Source organism: Gossypium arboreum, chromosome 8 (genome assembly GCF_025698485.1).
Source record: "Gossypium arboreum isolate Shixiya-1 chromosome 8, ASM2569848v2, whole genome shotgun sequence".
NCBI classification, from domain to species: domain Eukaryota; kingdom Viridiplantae; phylum Streptophyta; class Magnoliopsida; order Malvales; family Malvaceae; genus Gossypium; species Gossypium arboreum.
In genome coordinates, this window is record NC_069077.1 from 4967793 (window position 1) to 4981737 (window position 13945).

At 35.1% G+C, this 13945-nt stretch overlaps 3 protein-coding genes across 8 annotated transcripts; all 3 read left to right on the forward strand.

Moving 5' to 3' along the window:
- Positions 1 to 1018: 1018 nt before the first annotated feature.
- On the forward strand, positions 1019 to 3429 carry LOC108467613 (heavy metal-associated isoprenylated plant protein 34-like). Its single transcript, XM_053018238.1, has 3 exons — positions 1019 to 1515; positions 1613 to 1694; positions 1783 to 3429. Exons 1-3 carry the CDS (start codon positions 1486 to 1488, stop codon positions 3351 to 3353), a joined length of 1683 nt encoding a protein of 560 aa, XP_052874198.1. The 5' UTR covers positions 1019 to 1485; the 3' UTR covers positions 3354 to 3429.
- Positions 3430 to 6359: 2930 nt separating this feature from the next.
- LOC108467960 (gamma conglutin 1-like) lies at positions 6360 to 7938 on the forward strand. The gene has a single exon (XM_017768793.2). The coding sequence runs from the start codon at positions 6440 to 6442 to the stop codon at positions 7715 to 7717; it is 1278 nt and encodes a 425-aa protein (XP_017624282.1). The 5' UTR covers positions 6360 to 6439; the 3' UTR covers positions 7718 to 7938.
- A 306-nt stretch (positions 7939 to 8244) lies between these two features.
- LOC108468272 (uncharacterized) lies at positions 8245 to 13744 on the forward strand. 6 transcript variants are annotated; one of them, XM_053031715.1, is made up of 12 exons: positions 8245 to 8516; positions 8932 to 9275; positions 9352 to 9502; positions 10057 to 10394; positions 10467 to 10617; positions 11031 to 11371; positions 11449 to 11596; positions 11677 to 12026; positions 12104 to 12233; positions 12406 to 12731; positions 12807 to 12924; positions 13052 to 13744. In XM_053031715.1, exons 2-12 carry the CDS (start codon positions 8943 to 8945, stop codon positions 13522 to 13524), a joined length of 2859 nt encoding a protein of 952 aa, XP_052887675.1. In that variant the 5' UTR covers positions 8245 to 8516; positions 8932 to 8942; the 3' UTR covers positions 13525 to 13744. The 6 variants fall into 6 exon arrangements, with proteins under 6 accessions (XP_052887675.1, XP_052887676.1, XP_052887673.1 ...); XM_053031716.1 differs by having other exon boundaries at positions 8935 to 9275; XM_053031713.1 differs by having other exon boundaries at positions 12406 to 12924.
- The last annotated feature ends 201 nt before the right edge of the window (positions 13745 to 13945 follow it).

The following is a 13945-nucleotide window of genomic DNA, read 5'->3' on the forward strand; positions in this document are numbered from 1 at the left end:
ACTCCAATGTTATTGTATTCTTGACAAAGTTAAGCCACAAAAGAATTCTCCAATGTTATTGCATTCTTGACAAAGTATCATCATTTGGATCTCAATAATTGGATAGCCATTATGACATGTTTGGAAATTATAATTTTGAAATATTTAGCTATCTAAGGTTTAGGGTAAAATGTAAAAAAAAAACAATTTGTTTTGGCTTTCTATGAAAAACTAATAAGTTTGATTGCCTATTTGTAAGTTTAGAATCGTGGTTTTGCTAATATTTTTGTTTTTGATTATATTATCTTTATACATATATGTATATTATTCACAATATACAAATGTTGAGGTCCTCTAATCATATTATTGTAATTATCTTAATTCCAAAGAGTGTGAAAAACTTAAATGACTTTAACATCTGTTTCTAAACTTGACATCGATGGGTTTCATGTTATTCTTCAAAATAAAAAAATATATTAACAATAAATTCTTTGAATTTAATAAAAATAATAAACACAATAATATAAAGATAATTTTTTATAATAGAAATTGAATTTAAATTATTGCTGAAAAATATAAATATACAAAACATCTTATTACAAAGTAAAGAACATTAAAAACACTAGATAAGTGATAATGTTTTGGTTCGTTTATAAAATTAAATATATATAAATGATTCTTGTATATATATATATTTCCTTGCAATGCATGTTCCTAGATCCAAGTACAGACTACCTAACCATTTGATTCTGATTAATGAAAAAAAACATTGATTTTGATATCAAGAAGAATCAATATATATTCAAATATCTACCTACAATTCTACATATGTATGAATATTGGACCATCAAACATCATAAATCCACTTGCCTAACTAGGCAGAAACTGCATCAACAATGCAATGGGGACCAGACCAGACAATAGAGCGAGTGAAAACCGTGAAACACCAGCTTGGTCCCATCCCCACTTAAACCCCCAGTGTTTTCACTGTGCCACAATCATTTAATTTTCTAATTTTCTTTTTAATTAATTAATCTTTTCGTTTTAACAAAATTTGGGCTGTAAATCACTTTGGCAAGATAAAAAAAGAAGAAGCTTCAAATAGTATAAAGGGTTAGCCAAGTGATCCCAGCTTTAGTTCATTTTATCATAGTTTGATGTTCATGTTCCCAGCTGGTTTTCATTTCTTTTTTTTTTATTTAAAGCTTTCATGATCCTTTGAATCTTCTGCAACAGCCTTCTCTCTTTCTCTTTCTCTTTTTCAGATTTTCTTCTCCAAAATTAAAGCTTTTACAAAGCTAAAAGAGAGGTGTTTTAATGTCCCATGACTGCATTTAAACTCTCCTCTCTTTCTCAAATCTTGTAGCTGAGGTTTTCTTTTCTTTTTCGTTCACAAACTAAGAAAAACAAAACTTTCATCTTCTGTCTCTCTGTCTGTCTCTTTGTCTGTCTTTTTCTTTCTTTCTAAGTTCAGTTTCTTAGATCATTTCTTCAGTTCTGTGAAGGATGAATAAACAAGAAGTCATGAAGATGCAGGTAACTTAACTGTTTTTATTTCCATGAGTGTTAATAAACCCCCCTTTTGTTTTTTCTTCTCTCTTTGATTTTAACAGTGTTTTTTTTCTTTTTCTAGACTTGGATTCTCAAAGTGAATATACAGTGTAGTTGTGATGGTTGCAAGCAGAAAATAAAGAAACTATTGCAGAAAATTGATGGTATGTTAATGTTACTTCTTTTCTTTTTCCATTTTTTATAGAAAGTTTATTACTTTGGGTTTTTTTATTTTGTTTTGGTTCATTTCAGGGGTGTATACTACAAGTATAAATGCAGATCAAGGGAGGGTTACAGTGACAGGAAATGTTGATCCAGGTATACTTATAAGGAAGCTCCAAAAGTCAGGGAAACATGCACAGCTATGGGGGTCAGCTCAAAAGGGTTCAAACAATTTCCCAAACCAAATGACCAACCACTTCATGAACATGCATATCGATGGTGGCAAAGGAGGGAAAGACAACAGATCTCAAAAGGGTGGTAATGGTGGTGGTGGTGGTGGAAAGAGTAATCAGCAAAAAGGTGGGCAGCAATTTGGACCACCACCACACCTTATGCAGCAAATGATGAAAGGGCCTAAGGATTTTAAGTTACCACCTTCCAAAGACCAGAAATCTGTCAAGTTTCAGTTGCCTGATGATGATTTAGATGAAAGTGATTGTGATTTTGATGAGTTTGGTGATGAGTTCGATGATGAATTTGATGATGAGTTCGATGATGATGATGATGAAGGGGAATTTGGTCATGGTCATGGATATGGACATGGACATGGCCATGGCCATGGCCACCAAATGCAAAACAAGATGGTACCTATGATGGGAAAAGGCCATGGATCATATGGGCCCAATGGCATGGTTAATTGTCCTCCCATGAATGGTAAAAAGGGTGGGGGCAATGGTAAAAAAGGAGATGCTTTTGATATACCTATAGTAATGAAAGGCATGGGAGAAAACAAAGATGGGAAGCATGGTAATGGAGGAAAGAAAGGAGGTGGTGAAAAGAACAAAGGAGGGAAGCAAAACAAAGGTGGAGGAGGTAAAAAAGGAGGTGGTGGATTACTAGGATTTTTCAAGAAGAGTAAAGATGGAAAAGATTGTAATCATAAGAAAGGTAAAAATGAATGGGATGGTAAAAACAAGGGTGCCTATAAGGGAAATGGAGGCAAGAATGGTGGTGGAAACAATAATGGCAATGGGGCTAAAAAGGGTGGCGGCAGAAACGGTGGTGGGAGCCATGAGATGAACAAAGTTAAAAATGGTGGGTTTCATGACATTGATGTTATTAATCATGGTAAAAAAGGAGGTGGGGGAGGTGGTACTGGTGCTGGTGCTGGTGCTGGTGCTGGTGCTGGTGCTGGTGGCAGTAAGAATATGGGGCAGATGGGCCAAATGGGTCGTCAGATGGGTCAAATGGGTGGTCAGATGGGTGGTCAGATGGGTTACAATATGGGTCAAATGGGCCAAATGGGGAACTATCCAATGAGCCAGATGAGTAATTTCCCTGCAGTTCAAGGACTACCAGCAGCAGCAGCAGCAGCTACAGCAATGAATGGTGTTGGTGGAGGATACTACCAAGGGATGGGAGCAGGAAATCCCTATAACCAACAACAACAACAACAACAATACATGGCGATGATGATGAATCAACAGCGTGCAAATGCCAATGGTGGGGGTATGTATCAACCGATGATGTATGCTCAGCCTTATCCACCACCCCATGCACCATACGGTCCTCCTTATCCGATGCATGCAACACCTGCAAATTCTGAATCATATGCTCATTTCTTCAGTGATGAGAATGCAAACAGCTGCAATATCATGTAAATTTTTCTTAGATCAGTCCATGTTCTTTTCATTTTCCTTTCTTTTTTTTTTACAAGCATGCAAGTTTCAAGAAAAAGATATTGCTTGTGTTTCTTGCCATTGGGAAAATATTTGTTTTCTTTTTTCCTAGGAAATCAATCCCTCAAACTTCTTTTTTTCTTTTTTAAAGTATTGGGTAATTGAAATACTAGTTAGGTTATTATGTACAAGAAAAATGTAGGGAAAGCTTGAGGGATCTGAGGAAAGAAGGAAGGGTGGGTGGGTGGGTCAGAAAAGAAAGGGGGGGAAGGTATAGTTTAGTTGCCTTTCTCAAAAGATGTACCAAATGTAATGTATGATATGATGTTGGTTTCAAATATGAGAACATGTTTGGGCATCAATCCCCATCTAATCTTTAGGAAAATAAAGGGTCCATTTGGTTTTAGCTTTTGACTACTTAAATTCTTTTTTTCTATGATGGCAACTCTTCAATTATTTGCTTTGAAGAAGCTCCAACAAGAGGCTCCCACGCCCTTTTTTTTCTTTTTCTTTTTTGAAAGTAATTGTTTTCAACTTTTCATACTTGTTGCTTTCTTATTTGTTCTGCATTTATGGCTTAACCCATTCGGCTATTTTCATTTTAAAAAATACCCTTGTCTCGGATAAAAGTGGCCATTAGCCATCTACCATTACTAGGCAATTTTTATCGTAGAACCAATAAGTGGAGTTGGAGTATGGCCTAACTTAGGACTGTGCGTTGAAGGATAACTTGAACCCAAATTGAAAAACTTGCACAAAAGCTTCAACAATCTTCTGTTTTTGAAACCCATTATTGAGTCTGGATTAAGGAACTTGTTTAGTGTGTCTGACCAGGAAAATTGGGCAAATAAAAAGTGATGGGGTCAGATTTGGATAAAGGTCATTTAGGTAGCCACTGTAGATGGACCGAGCTTTGGATGAAATTGGGCTATTGGTGAGACCTACCGTGTATCGGCATCGTTTTCATGATAGTGCTACAAAGATTTCTGTACTAAAAGTTAAATTATATTTTATTTTATCCGTTAAAAAAATGAGCAAATCAATTCAAAGAGTATATTGGTCCTTTTTGTTAAGAATTTCATTAATTTTTACTATTAAAAATTGGCATGGCTGATAGAATAATTAGACAGCAATATGTGGCATACCACATGTATATCATGTTAATGTATAAGGACTAATTTTTAATAGTAAAAGTGGATGAAATTTTTAACAAAAGGATGAATTTATTTTTTGATTTAATATATATGAACTAAATTACCTATTTTTTTAGTAGAAAAAGTAAAATGCAACTCAACTCTTAGCATAGGAGTTTCTATGATACTTTTACTTCTTTACACTACTTTTACATATCATAATCTGTTTAGAATGTTACAATTTCACAAATTTTGACATCTTAATAGTGTCGTATAATTGTTTGGGTGAAACTAGGAATATTGTTTAAAGGGTGCGGCCTATATATACATACACATAGGAGATTGGTATAAATTTTGAGGGCTAAATTTGTTATTATACTAAGAAAAATATGTACAAATGACGAAAAACATTAACACTGTAATTAATTTGTCCTTAGTTGCTCACTTTCGAAAATGACAGAGACTAAATTGCTCTGATTATTTTTAGAGGGACCACTTTGCTCAATATTGAAATTGAGAGGGACTAAAGGTCTTTTTACCTTATAAATTAAATCTTACTTTTCTGATTGAAAAATTTTAGTCCGATCATTAACAATGTTAATATTTTCCATCAAAAATTTCAACTTAGCATATTGATTAAGCTATCTTCATATTATGTGACATATAATTGATAAAAAATAAACATATTAAGTTGACAGATTTTAACTTTTGAAGTACTAACACTACTGCATTTAGTGTGGGTTCAATCCCACCTTATCAAATTTTTATTGTTGTTTAATTAGGACTACTAAAGTACCTTAGAATAATATATCTTATTTTAAATGTAAAAGGATGTTTTAGTAATTTTCCTAATCGAGTAATTGTCTACTTGACTTGTGACACTAACTCAGTCAATTATTTAAATTACAAATTATAACTTTTATTATGATTAAATTTAAAAAAAAAATGTGAAGGGCCTAGATATAATTTCACATTATTTTTAAGTAATAATATAAATATGTTTTGGGGCTGAATTAGGGGTGGAGCCGGGGCCTGACTCTTCTAAAATAGAAAATTTTTTATTTAGGTATTTTATAATCGATAAAATTGCACTTTGACTCTAAAATGATAAAAAAATGATTTAATGTATTAAAAATGATAAATATATAAATTATTAAAATTATGAATTTACATTTTTATTATCATAAAAAAAATACAATTTAATTTCGGCCTCCAAAAATATTCAAGCTCCGCTCCTGAATACAATTTTACCATTTTGTTCATGTGTCAAAATCTCTGAACCTCTTCAACTGGGAGATTTTAGTAATTTGGAGGAGAAATTCAAATGGAATAATAATATTTTATTTTAAAGGTTTTCTAATTCTAAAGAAAATAGGAAAAACAACGCTAAAATCGATTTAACTAAAGCCTTGGTTGCAAGCTTAGAAGCCAACAGCACGAGTGTTGTACCATCTTGTCCTCAACCAAGTAGGGTTCTCTTACGTACAAACTTCTATCTACCATAAGGTCATATTTGTCCATATGTTAGAAATTAACATGCTTGAGAAATTAATATAATTAAAGATGAAATTTATCAAATTCCAGTTCAGTCCAAGCCAAGCCAAACCCATGAAGTCCTTGTATGTGTTGATGGCACAGCTGTAGAAGCTCTCAGCCATTGCCAAGTGCCTTCCACACTTTCCAATTCAATTTTGTTCCTTTGCTTTGATGTCCATCTTTTAACCTGAATTTTCCCAACTTTAGCCTGCCTAACTCTCATTTTCTGCTTGCCAAATGCATATAATGTCTAAAACTTTCACATGAACAATGCTTGGATCACCCAAAAATATGACTAGATTTTAAGAACTCAATTTGCCTATAAATAACTCCATTTTCCCCCTTTATTTCCTCACCGCTTACCCTCTTCTTGCATCACTGTGCAGGCATTGAGCTTTCATGGCTTCTTCTTTCCTTCTTTTCCTTCTCATTTTCCTTTCCGTTTCTTCTTTCATCCTTTTATCTGAATCTCAAAAGACTTCGAAGCCGAACAGGTTCATTTTGCAGCTGCAAAAAGATCCGAAAACTAAACTTTATGTGACTAACATATACAAGAGAACTCCTTCACAGAAAGTCCCATTTGTTGTGGACTTGAATGGAAGGTTACTATGGGTTACTTGTGAGAAAAGTTACCGTTCGTCCACCTACCATGCCCCTCGGTGCCACTCGACTCAATGCTCTAGAGCTGACAGTCATTATTGCCACATATGCTCCACCAGGGATGGACCAGGGTGCCATAACAACACATGTGGGGTCATGTCAATGAATCCTGTGACAGGCCTAACCGCCATGAGTGAGCTTGCACAAGATGTGCTATCAATACAATCCACTCAAGGGTCTAACCCTGGTCCAATGGTTAGGGTCCCTCAGTTCTTGTTCACTTGTGCACCTTCCCTTTTACTGCAAAGAGGGTTACCAAGTACTGTTCAAGGGGTGGCTGGATTGGGGCATTCCCTCATTTCTCTACCAACTCAACTGACCTCACACTTTTCGTCTGCTGGTTTTGCCCCAATATTTGCCCTTTGTTTAGCCCCTAAAGGCGTCATGTTCTTTGGGGACAGCCCTTATTATATGCTGCCTAATGTTGATATTACACGACCATTAAGCTACACTCCACTTATCATCAGTCCCCAAGGAGAGTACTACATGGAAGTTAAATCAATCAAGATAAACGACAAGGATGTCCCGATAGACACGGCACTGTTATCGATCAATAAACAAGGCGTCGGAGGCACGAAGCTCAGCACAATCAACCCTTACACCATACTACATCACTCAATCTTCAAAGCTGTCACACAGTTTTTCTCCAAGGAGCTCTCTGCTATTCCCCAAGTAAAACCAGTTGCGCCATTCGGTGTCTGTTTCAAATCGAAAAGCATCAAAAACAGCAGGGTTGGACTAGAGGTTCCTAACATCGACCTTGTGCTCCATGACAAGCATGTTATGTGGAGGATTTATGGAGCAAACTCCATTGTTGAAGCTGCACCAGGAGTGTCTTGCTTAGCTTTTGTGGATGGAGGAATGGATAACAATGGCGCTTCAATTATTATTGGGGCTTACCAAATGGAGAATAATCTGGTACAGTTTGATAAGGCAAGATCAAGGCTTGGTTTCAGTTCTTCCCTGCTGTTCTACAAGACTTCTTGCAATAATTTCAACTTCACTGCTATTCCATAAAAACATAAGTGCAAGCTTCCCAGTAAGGGTCACTTTTGCTTGGTTTAAGTTTCCACTACCCCAATGTGATAAACGGAATAATTAGAGCTATACATACACATATATGTGTATGTATTGATCTATGTATGTAAATGTGTATTGCAATAAAGGCCATCTCTATGTGTTTTGGCCCTTGCACTTTTTTTTTTTGGAAATGTAATCAAAATGATTAATTCTGAAAAGGAATTGCTCTCTGTATTTCTAAACTTCCTTATTATATAAAAATCACACAACATAAGATCTGAAAATACAAATAATCGAAAAATTATATAATAGAAATTATTAAATTATCAAAATTGTATAAATCAAAATATTTTAACACATTTATAACATAATAAAATATACAATCATATGGATATTCAAAATCTTAAATTTTAAATAATTGCGATTGAGTTTTAATTCTATTGGCATAGACGTTATTATATGTGGATTCAAATGCACCGAAACAAATACAAGTATTGAATAGTTTTTATAAATAAAGTGTTGGATCCTTGGTGCAATCTTCAGGTTTTTGGGCTGAAAGGGTCCAATTGAAGTGCTTTTGAGCCCGCTTCTGAGAACTTTCTTGCCTGTTAACTACCCATTTTCTCAGCAACCAAACAGGCTGTAGTTTCTGCTTCAAGCTTTCAATCAAAAGCACCCATTCTTTCATGTTCTTTTGGTTGGAATCTAAAGCACCCGCAAAACACACTCTCGATCAAATTTCCCGGAAATTGAATTAAAATTTTCGTACGCGAAATCTCTGACAAAAAACCCAAAGGTACCAAGGATCAATTTTTTTTTTTTGCTTATTTTTTACTAATAATTTCGCTTTTTTTCGTATCACTAGTGGGATAATGCTGGAAAAGACAAAAAAAAAAGTTATAAAGTTTTCATTTTTAGATGTTAGAGCTAATTAATTTAATGTTATCTCAACTTAATTTAGATATAATATGTCTGCTTGAAGCTCTTAGGCAGCAGAAACCTTGAACTAAATAATTATTAATGCCCTTTTTGCAGATATCTTTTTGAACAAATAATTTACTAGCTTTTGTTTTTTTATCTTTACAATTTTTATTTCATTTGAGCTTATATTAGCTTTGAATTTTATGGGCTTGTAAGTTGTTGCTTAAATTTCAACTTTTTAAGGTACTGTAATTCTAAATTAAGAAATTAATGAAGCTTTTTTGTATTAGTAGGGGGAAGAATGGGGAGCAATGCACCTAGTAGCAGTGATAGAACAAGAACAAATTGGACGCCGACAATGGAACGGTTTTTCATTGATCTTATGTTAGATCAAATGCATAGGGGTAATAGATTAGGCCATACATTTAATAAACAAGCTTGGACCGATATGTTATCTATTTTCAATGCAAAATTTGGGTGTAAATACGATAGGGACACTTTGAAAAGTCATTATACCAATTTGTGGAAGCAGTATAATGATGTGAAGAATCTTCTCGAACAAAACGGGTTTAGTTGGGATGATACAAGGAAATTGGTAGTTGCCCCTCCACATGTATGGAATGCATATATCAAGGTGGGGATGATGTTCTTGTTTATGTCGAGGTTTTTGCATTTTTATATGCTCTTATTTTATTATAATGGATTTGCAGGGTCAACCGGATGCACAGGTATACAGGAATAGAACTTTGACGAATTTCAGTGACTTGTGCTTGATATATGCGTATACACAAGCTGATGGAAGATACAGTAGATCTAGTCATGATATTGACTTTGATGATGATGCGCTAGGGGTGAATTTCGGTGTGTTCTTGTTACTAGTAAGGTTATGTATTTCCATTGGCATTGTTACGCTGAGTCCATTCTGGGGTTCTTTATGATTATCTAAAACTCTTGGCTTTTTAGGAATGGTGGACAAGTTTGCAGCTAGTACAAGTCAATAAATGCTATTGTAATAATGTTTAACATGACTTGATTGAGAAATCCCAGTAACATTTTCAGTGATTTAGTATCATATCTGCTTTATGGAGAGTGTCTGTGCACTAAATGGAAACCTATGAAGATCTTTGTTGAATCTTTAGTTACAGCATCTTAGCATACAAATATATGTGTTCTTTCTCGCATATATTTTTCACAAACTAAGCCATACATACCTTGTTACTTCATTTTTAATTCAAACTCCCAATATACCAAGAGAAAAATGAAAATTTGATGATGATTTTTTATTTTATTTGCAAGTCTCATAAAGGACATGAAATGGATTATTATTGCATTTTAAATGTACTCACTATTTGGTGGGACCTTTTTTTTAGAAGAAAATGGAACAAACTTTTCACTAATTGCCATCTTAATTCTAGGTGTTGGAAGTTCCGTTCCTGTAGTCAGTGACGAGAACCCGAATATAGAATGGACGCCAGCCATGGATCAATACTTCATTGAGATTATGCTGGAAAATCTTAGAAAGGGTAATAAAAGTAAGAGCACATTCAGCAAACAAGCATGGAATGATATGCTTGGTTCATTCAATGCCAAGTTTTGTTTTCAGTTCAGTAAAAGCTTTTTAAGGCGTAGATATAGGAAACTGTTGAAGCACTGCAGTGATGTTCAGAGTCTACTTTTACAAAAAGGGTTTTCTTGGGATGATAAACAAAAAATGATAGTTGCTGATGATCTTGTTTGGGATAACTATATCAAGGTATATATCTATCTCCATTCGACATGGAAATGGACTATATAGAATTTTATAATTTCCTTTGTTATGTTTTAGGCACATCCAGATGCCCATACCTTCAGAAACAAGAAGATGCTGAACTACCGAGATTTGAGGTTGATTTATGAAAATGCAAGCAACAGTGTAGTTTCAAGTCATATGCGCCACGAAAGATATACTGGGCCTAAAACATTACCAGTATGGACTGGTAAGTTTCGTTTCTGTCTAAGAAGGCATGAAATTTCTCTGTTCAAAGGGTAGGATAGGGGATTGGATCATGGCATCCAATGTTTGGCTAAGTTGGTAACACTGAAACTTGACAATAAATGTGGATAAGCTATGGTAATTGTTATCTTGGCCTTTTTAGTGCTTGATGTATTTTCCTGGTTTGAATATGGATCTCCGCCTTGGTTTTTTCCTTTTTCTTTCTCTGACAGCAAGCTATAGGAATATTTGCATGATTATATTATTGTTAATAATTATCTCTTGTAAGGTCCTATCTAGGGGTATAACTTGTGTCTTTATGAAAGATGTTATTAAATTGCTGTCTATGGTGATAAATAATTTTCTATTTCTGTCATACTTCGGCACATGTCTATGATGGCTTTACTGCTCTTTTAGGTGAAGAAAACAGAGGCCATCTCCTTGATAGAGACGAGATGCTGGGTCCACACTGGACACCAGCAATGAATCGTCATCTTATTGACTTGTTGCTTAACCAAGCACTAGGAGGGAATAAAATTGGTCATGCGTTTGTACCTGAGGCATGGAATAAAATTGTTGCAATGTTCAATGTAAAGTTTGGATGTCACTATGATGAAGAGGCTTTGAAGTCCCAGGCCAGAAACTTGAGGAGGCAATATAATAACATAAAGATACTACTTGAACAGAATGGGTTCTCATGGGATGACAAACGAGAAAAGGTCATTGCTGCGGATCATGTTTGGGATGCTTATATGAAGGTGAATTTCCATACATCTCAAATTTTCTTTCTTCACTGTGTCATGCTATTATTTTAGCTCAAATGTAATATATGCAGGAACATCCCAACACTCAATCATACAGACTCAAAATAGTGCCTGACTATCACAAGCTGTGTGTTATATTTGGTCAAGAAAGTTCTAATGGAATGTGCAGTTTGGCCCAAAGGGTGTATCCTGAAAATGAGGACCCGGATTTGATGATTGGTATGCATTTATTTTGAAAAGACATGCATATTATATTAAGATCCCACCTCCCGGCGGCTCTAACAAGGGTATTTTCTCAGGTAAATACATTGTAGGAGATGACTCACAATTCCATGCTGGTAATGGTTATTCAAGGATAGACTGGACTCCTTCAATGGAACGACACCTTATTGACCTTTTGTTAAAGCAAGTGCATAGGGGTAATATGATGAGTGGTGCTTTGGATACTGAAGTATGGTTGGATATGTCTCTGTCATTTATGGAAAGTTTTGGATTACAACCTGATGAGGAATCTTTGAAGGATCATCATAAAAGTCTTGGCAAACAGTATCGTGATATGAGGATTCTCATTGATCAGAGAGTGTTTTCTTGGGACGAAACACGGCAGATGCTTACAGCCCGTGATGATGTTTGGGAGGCTTATACCAAGGTGCTTGCTTTGCTTGTTTGTTTGTCTTAGATGTCAAGCTTTTTCTTTTCAAAGTAGCTAACATATGGTAAATGTAGGAATACCCAGATGTTGACTCATACAGGCACAAACGTAAGCCAAATTATAATGATTTATGCTTGATCTATGGAAATTCAACTGATAGGAAGGACAGGCGATCGGGTCGAGATGCTCGCTGCAATGGATATGGTGAGATTTTCTATTGCCAATATTATTTGCACTTGCATTAGCTCTATAACTGGTATTTTTCTTATCATCTAAAAGGCAGGACATTTACTATTTCTGGTGATCCATTAGTTCTAGCAACTTTGAGGAACATTAATTTTTCTTTCAACTTATACTTTGTCTTGAATTGTTCAAGGAACTATACTGAAAAATGGTTACTATGGGAGAACTGATTGGATACCATCAATGGATCGATATTTCATTGATCTAATGCTAGAGCATGTTCGTCAAGGGAGTATGATTGATAAAAAATTTTGCAAGCTTGCCTGGGGTGATATGGTAGCAAAATTTAGTGCAGAATTTGGGTATCAATATGACAAAGATGTCCTAAAAAGTCGTTTTATGAACTTGAGGAAACGATTCAATGATATGAAATATCTACTCGACCATGATGGATTTACTTGGGATGAGAAGCGACAGATGATAATTGCTGATGATCATCTCTGGGCCATTTATCTGAAGGTGCTGCTTGACCAAATTTTCTTCCTCACAAAATTTGCAATGTTGCTAATCTTAGTTTACATTTGTCTTCTGCAGGAACACCCTGATGCTCGATCATACCGGAACAGAACCCTTCCTAGTTATAATGATTTGTTCTTGATTTACGGAAATGCAAATATAAATGGGTGGAATTTGGAGGCTGAAAATTCTTCCGGTACATTTCTCTCCCTCTCTCTTTATATGTTTGTGACATGAATTGCCTATGCATGGACAATGAGACTTCATTCTTTTTGGGTATCACAAATATGCTAAAAGTAGGTTTTGACTTTGTACTTTTGCAGGTGAAGAGGAGGATGAATCCCCTTTTAGTAGCAGTCCGACGAGGATTCATAAAACCGGTAGTGCGGGTGTAAAATCAGATATTGACAATGATGCTCTTGATACGGGGTTCAATGATATCTTTGGCGATCTACAATCTCTGGCCGCAGAGTTTGAAATACCTGACCAAAAGAAAAAGCGGAAAACTGATGCTTCATCAAAGGCATCATCAAGGAAAGCCGTGAGAACCAATCAAGGAAGATTACATCCTTCTGACAAGAAGCCGGTTAAGGTCAGAACTAGTTTTAACAACGAAGATCAATATTATAGCTCAATTGAAAGCATAGTAGATGCGCTTCAAGCCATACCAGGCATGGACGATGTGCTCTTCTTAGACGCTAGCAAGCTTCTCGAAGACGAGAAAAAGGCCCGGATGTTTGTGGCAATGGATGTCCATCAACGAAGGAAATGGTTATTAGGAAAGCTTCGACGATAGCAATTGTATAGCAGCTTTTCTTAGCATGTAAAAATTGTTCACTTTCACTTCCATTTCAACTGTTAATGTCCTTGTGAATTGTCCTTCCTTCTTTGATCCTCCATGTATGAACTATTAATGGAGTTCCCCAATTTTTGTTCACACATATCTAGATGTGCCTGCCAAAGTTTTCACCGTTTGATCCAAAATAGAAAAAATTGATTCAATCAATTTAATCAAATTTTAGCTCGGTCCGATTATCAATTCGTACTGATTTGCATCAATTCAATCTCTTATTTCAGTTCGATTTATTTTCAATTTAATTGATTTGATTATTGTTAAATTGAACTCGAAATTAATGTCAACTGTACAATTATATCAAATTTTGTTGCGACTCATATTATATATTTTAAAATATTTATACATACGTATGATAATTAAA

Bases quoted from the DNA above. Each gene is read 5' to 3' on its own strand.
- LOC108467613 (XM_053018238.1), top strand. From the start codon at position 1,486: ATGAATAAACAAGAAGTCATGAAGATGCAG. The intron at 1,516-1,612 runs GTAACTTAACTG...TTCTTTTTCTAG, and splicing joins AAGAAGTCATGAAGATGCAG to ACTTGGATTCTCAAAGTGAA. The intron at 1,695-1,782 runs GTATGTTAATGT...GGTTCATTTCAG, and splicing joins ACTATTGCAGAAAATTGATG to GGGTGTATACTACAAGTATA.
- LOC108467960 (XM_017768793.2), top strand. From the start codon at position 6,440: ATGGCTTCTTCTTTCCTTCTTTTCCTTCTCATTTTCCTTTCCGTTTCT.
- LOC108468272 (XM_053031713.1), top strand. From the start codon at position 8,943: ATGGGGAGCAATGCACCTAGTAGCAGTGATAGAACAAGAACAAATTGG. The intron at 10,618-11,030 runs GTAAGTTTCGTT...CTGCTCTTTTAG, and splicing joins AACATTACCAGTATGGACTG to GTGAAGAAAACAGAGGCCAT. The intron at 11,597-11,676 runs GTATGCATTTAT...GTATTTTCTCAG, and splicing joins GGACCCGGATTTGATGATTG to GTAAATACATTGTAGGAGAT.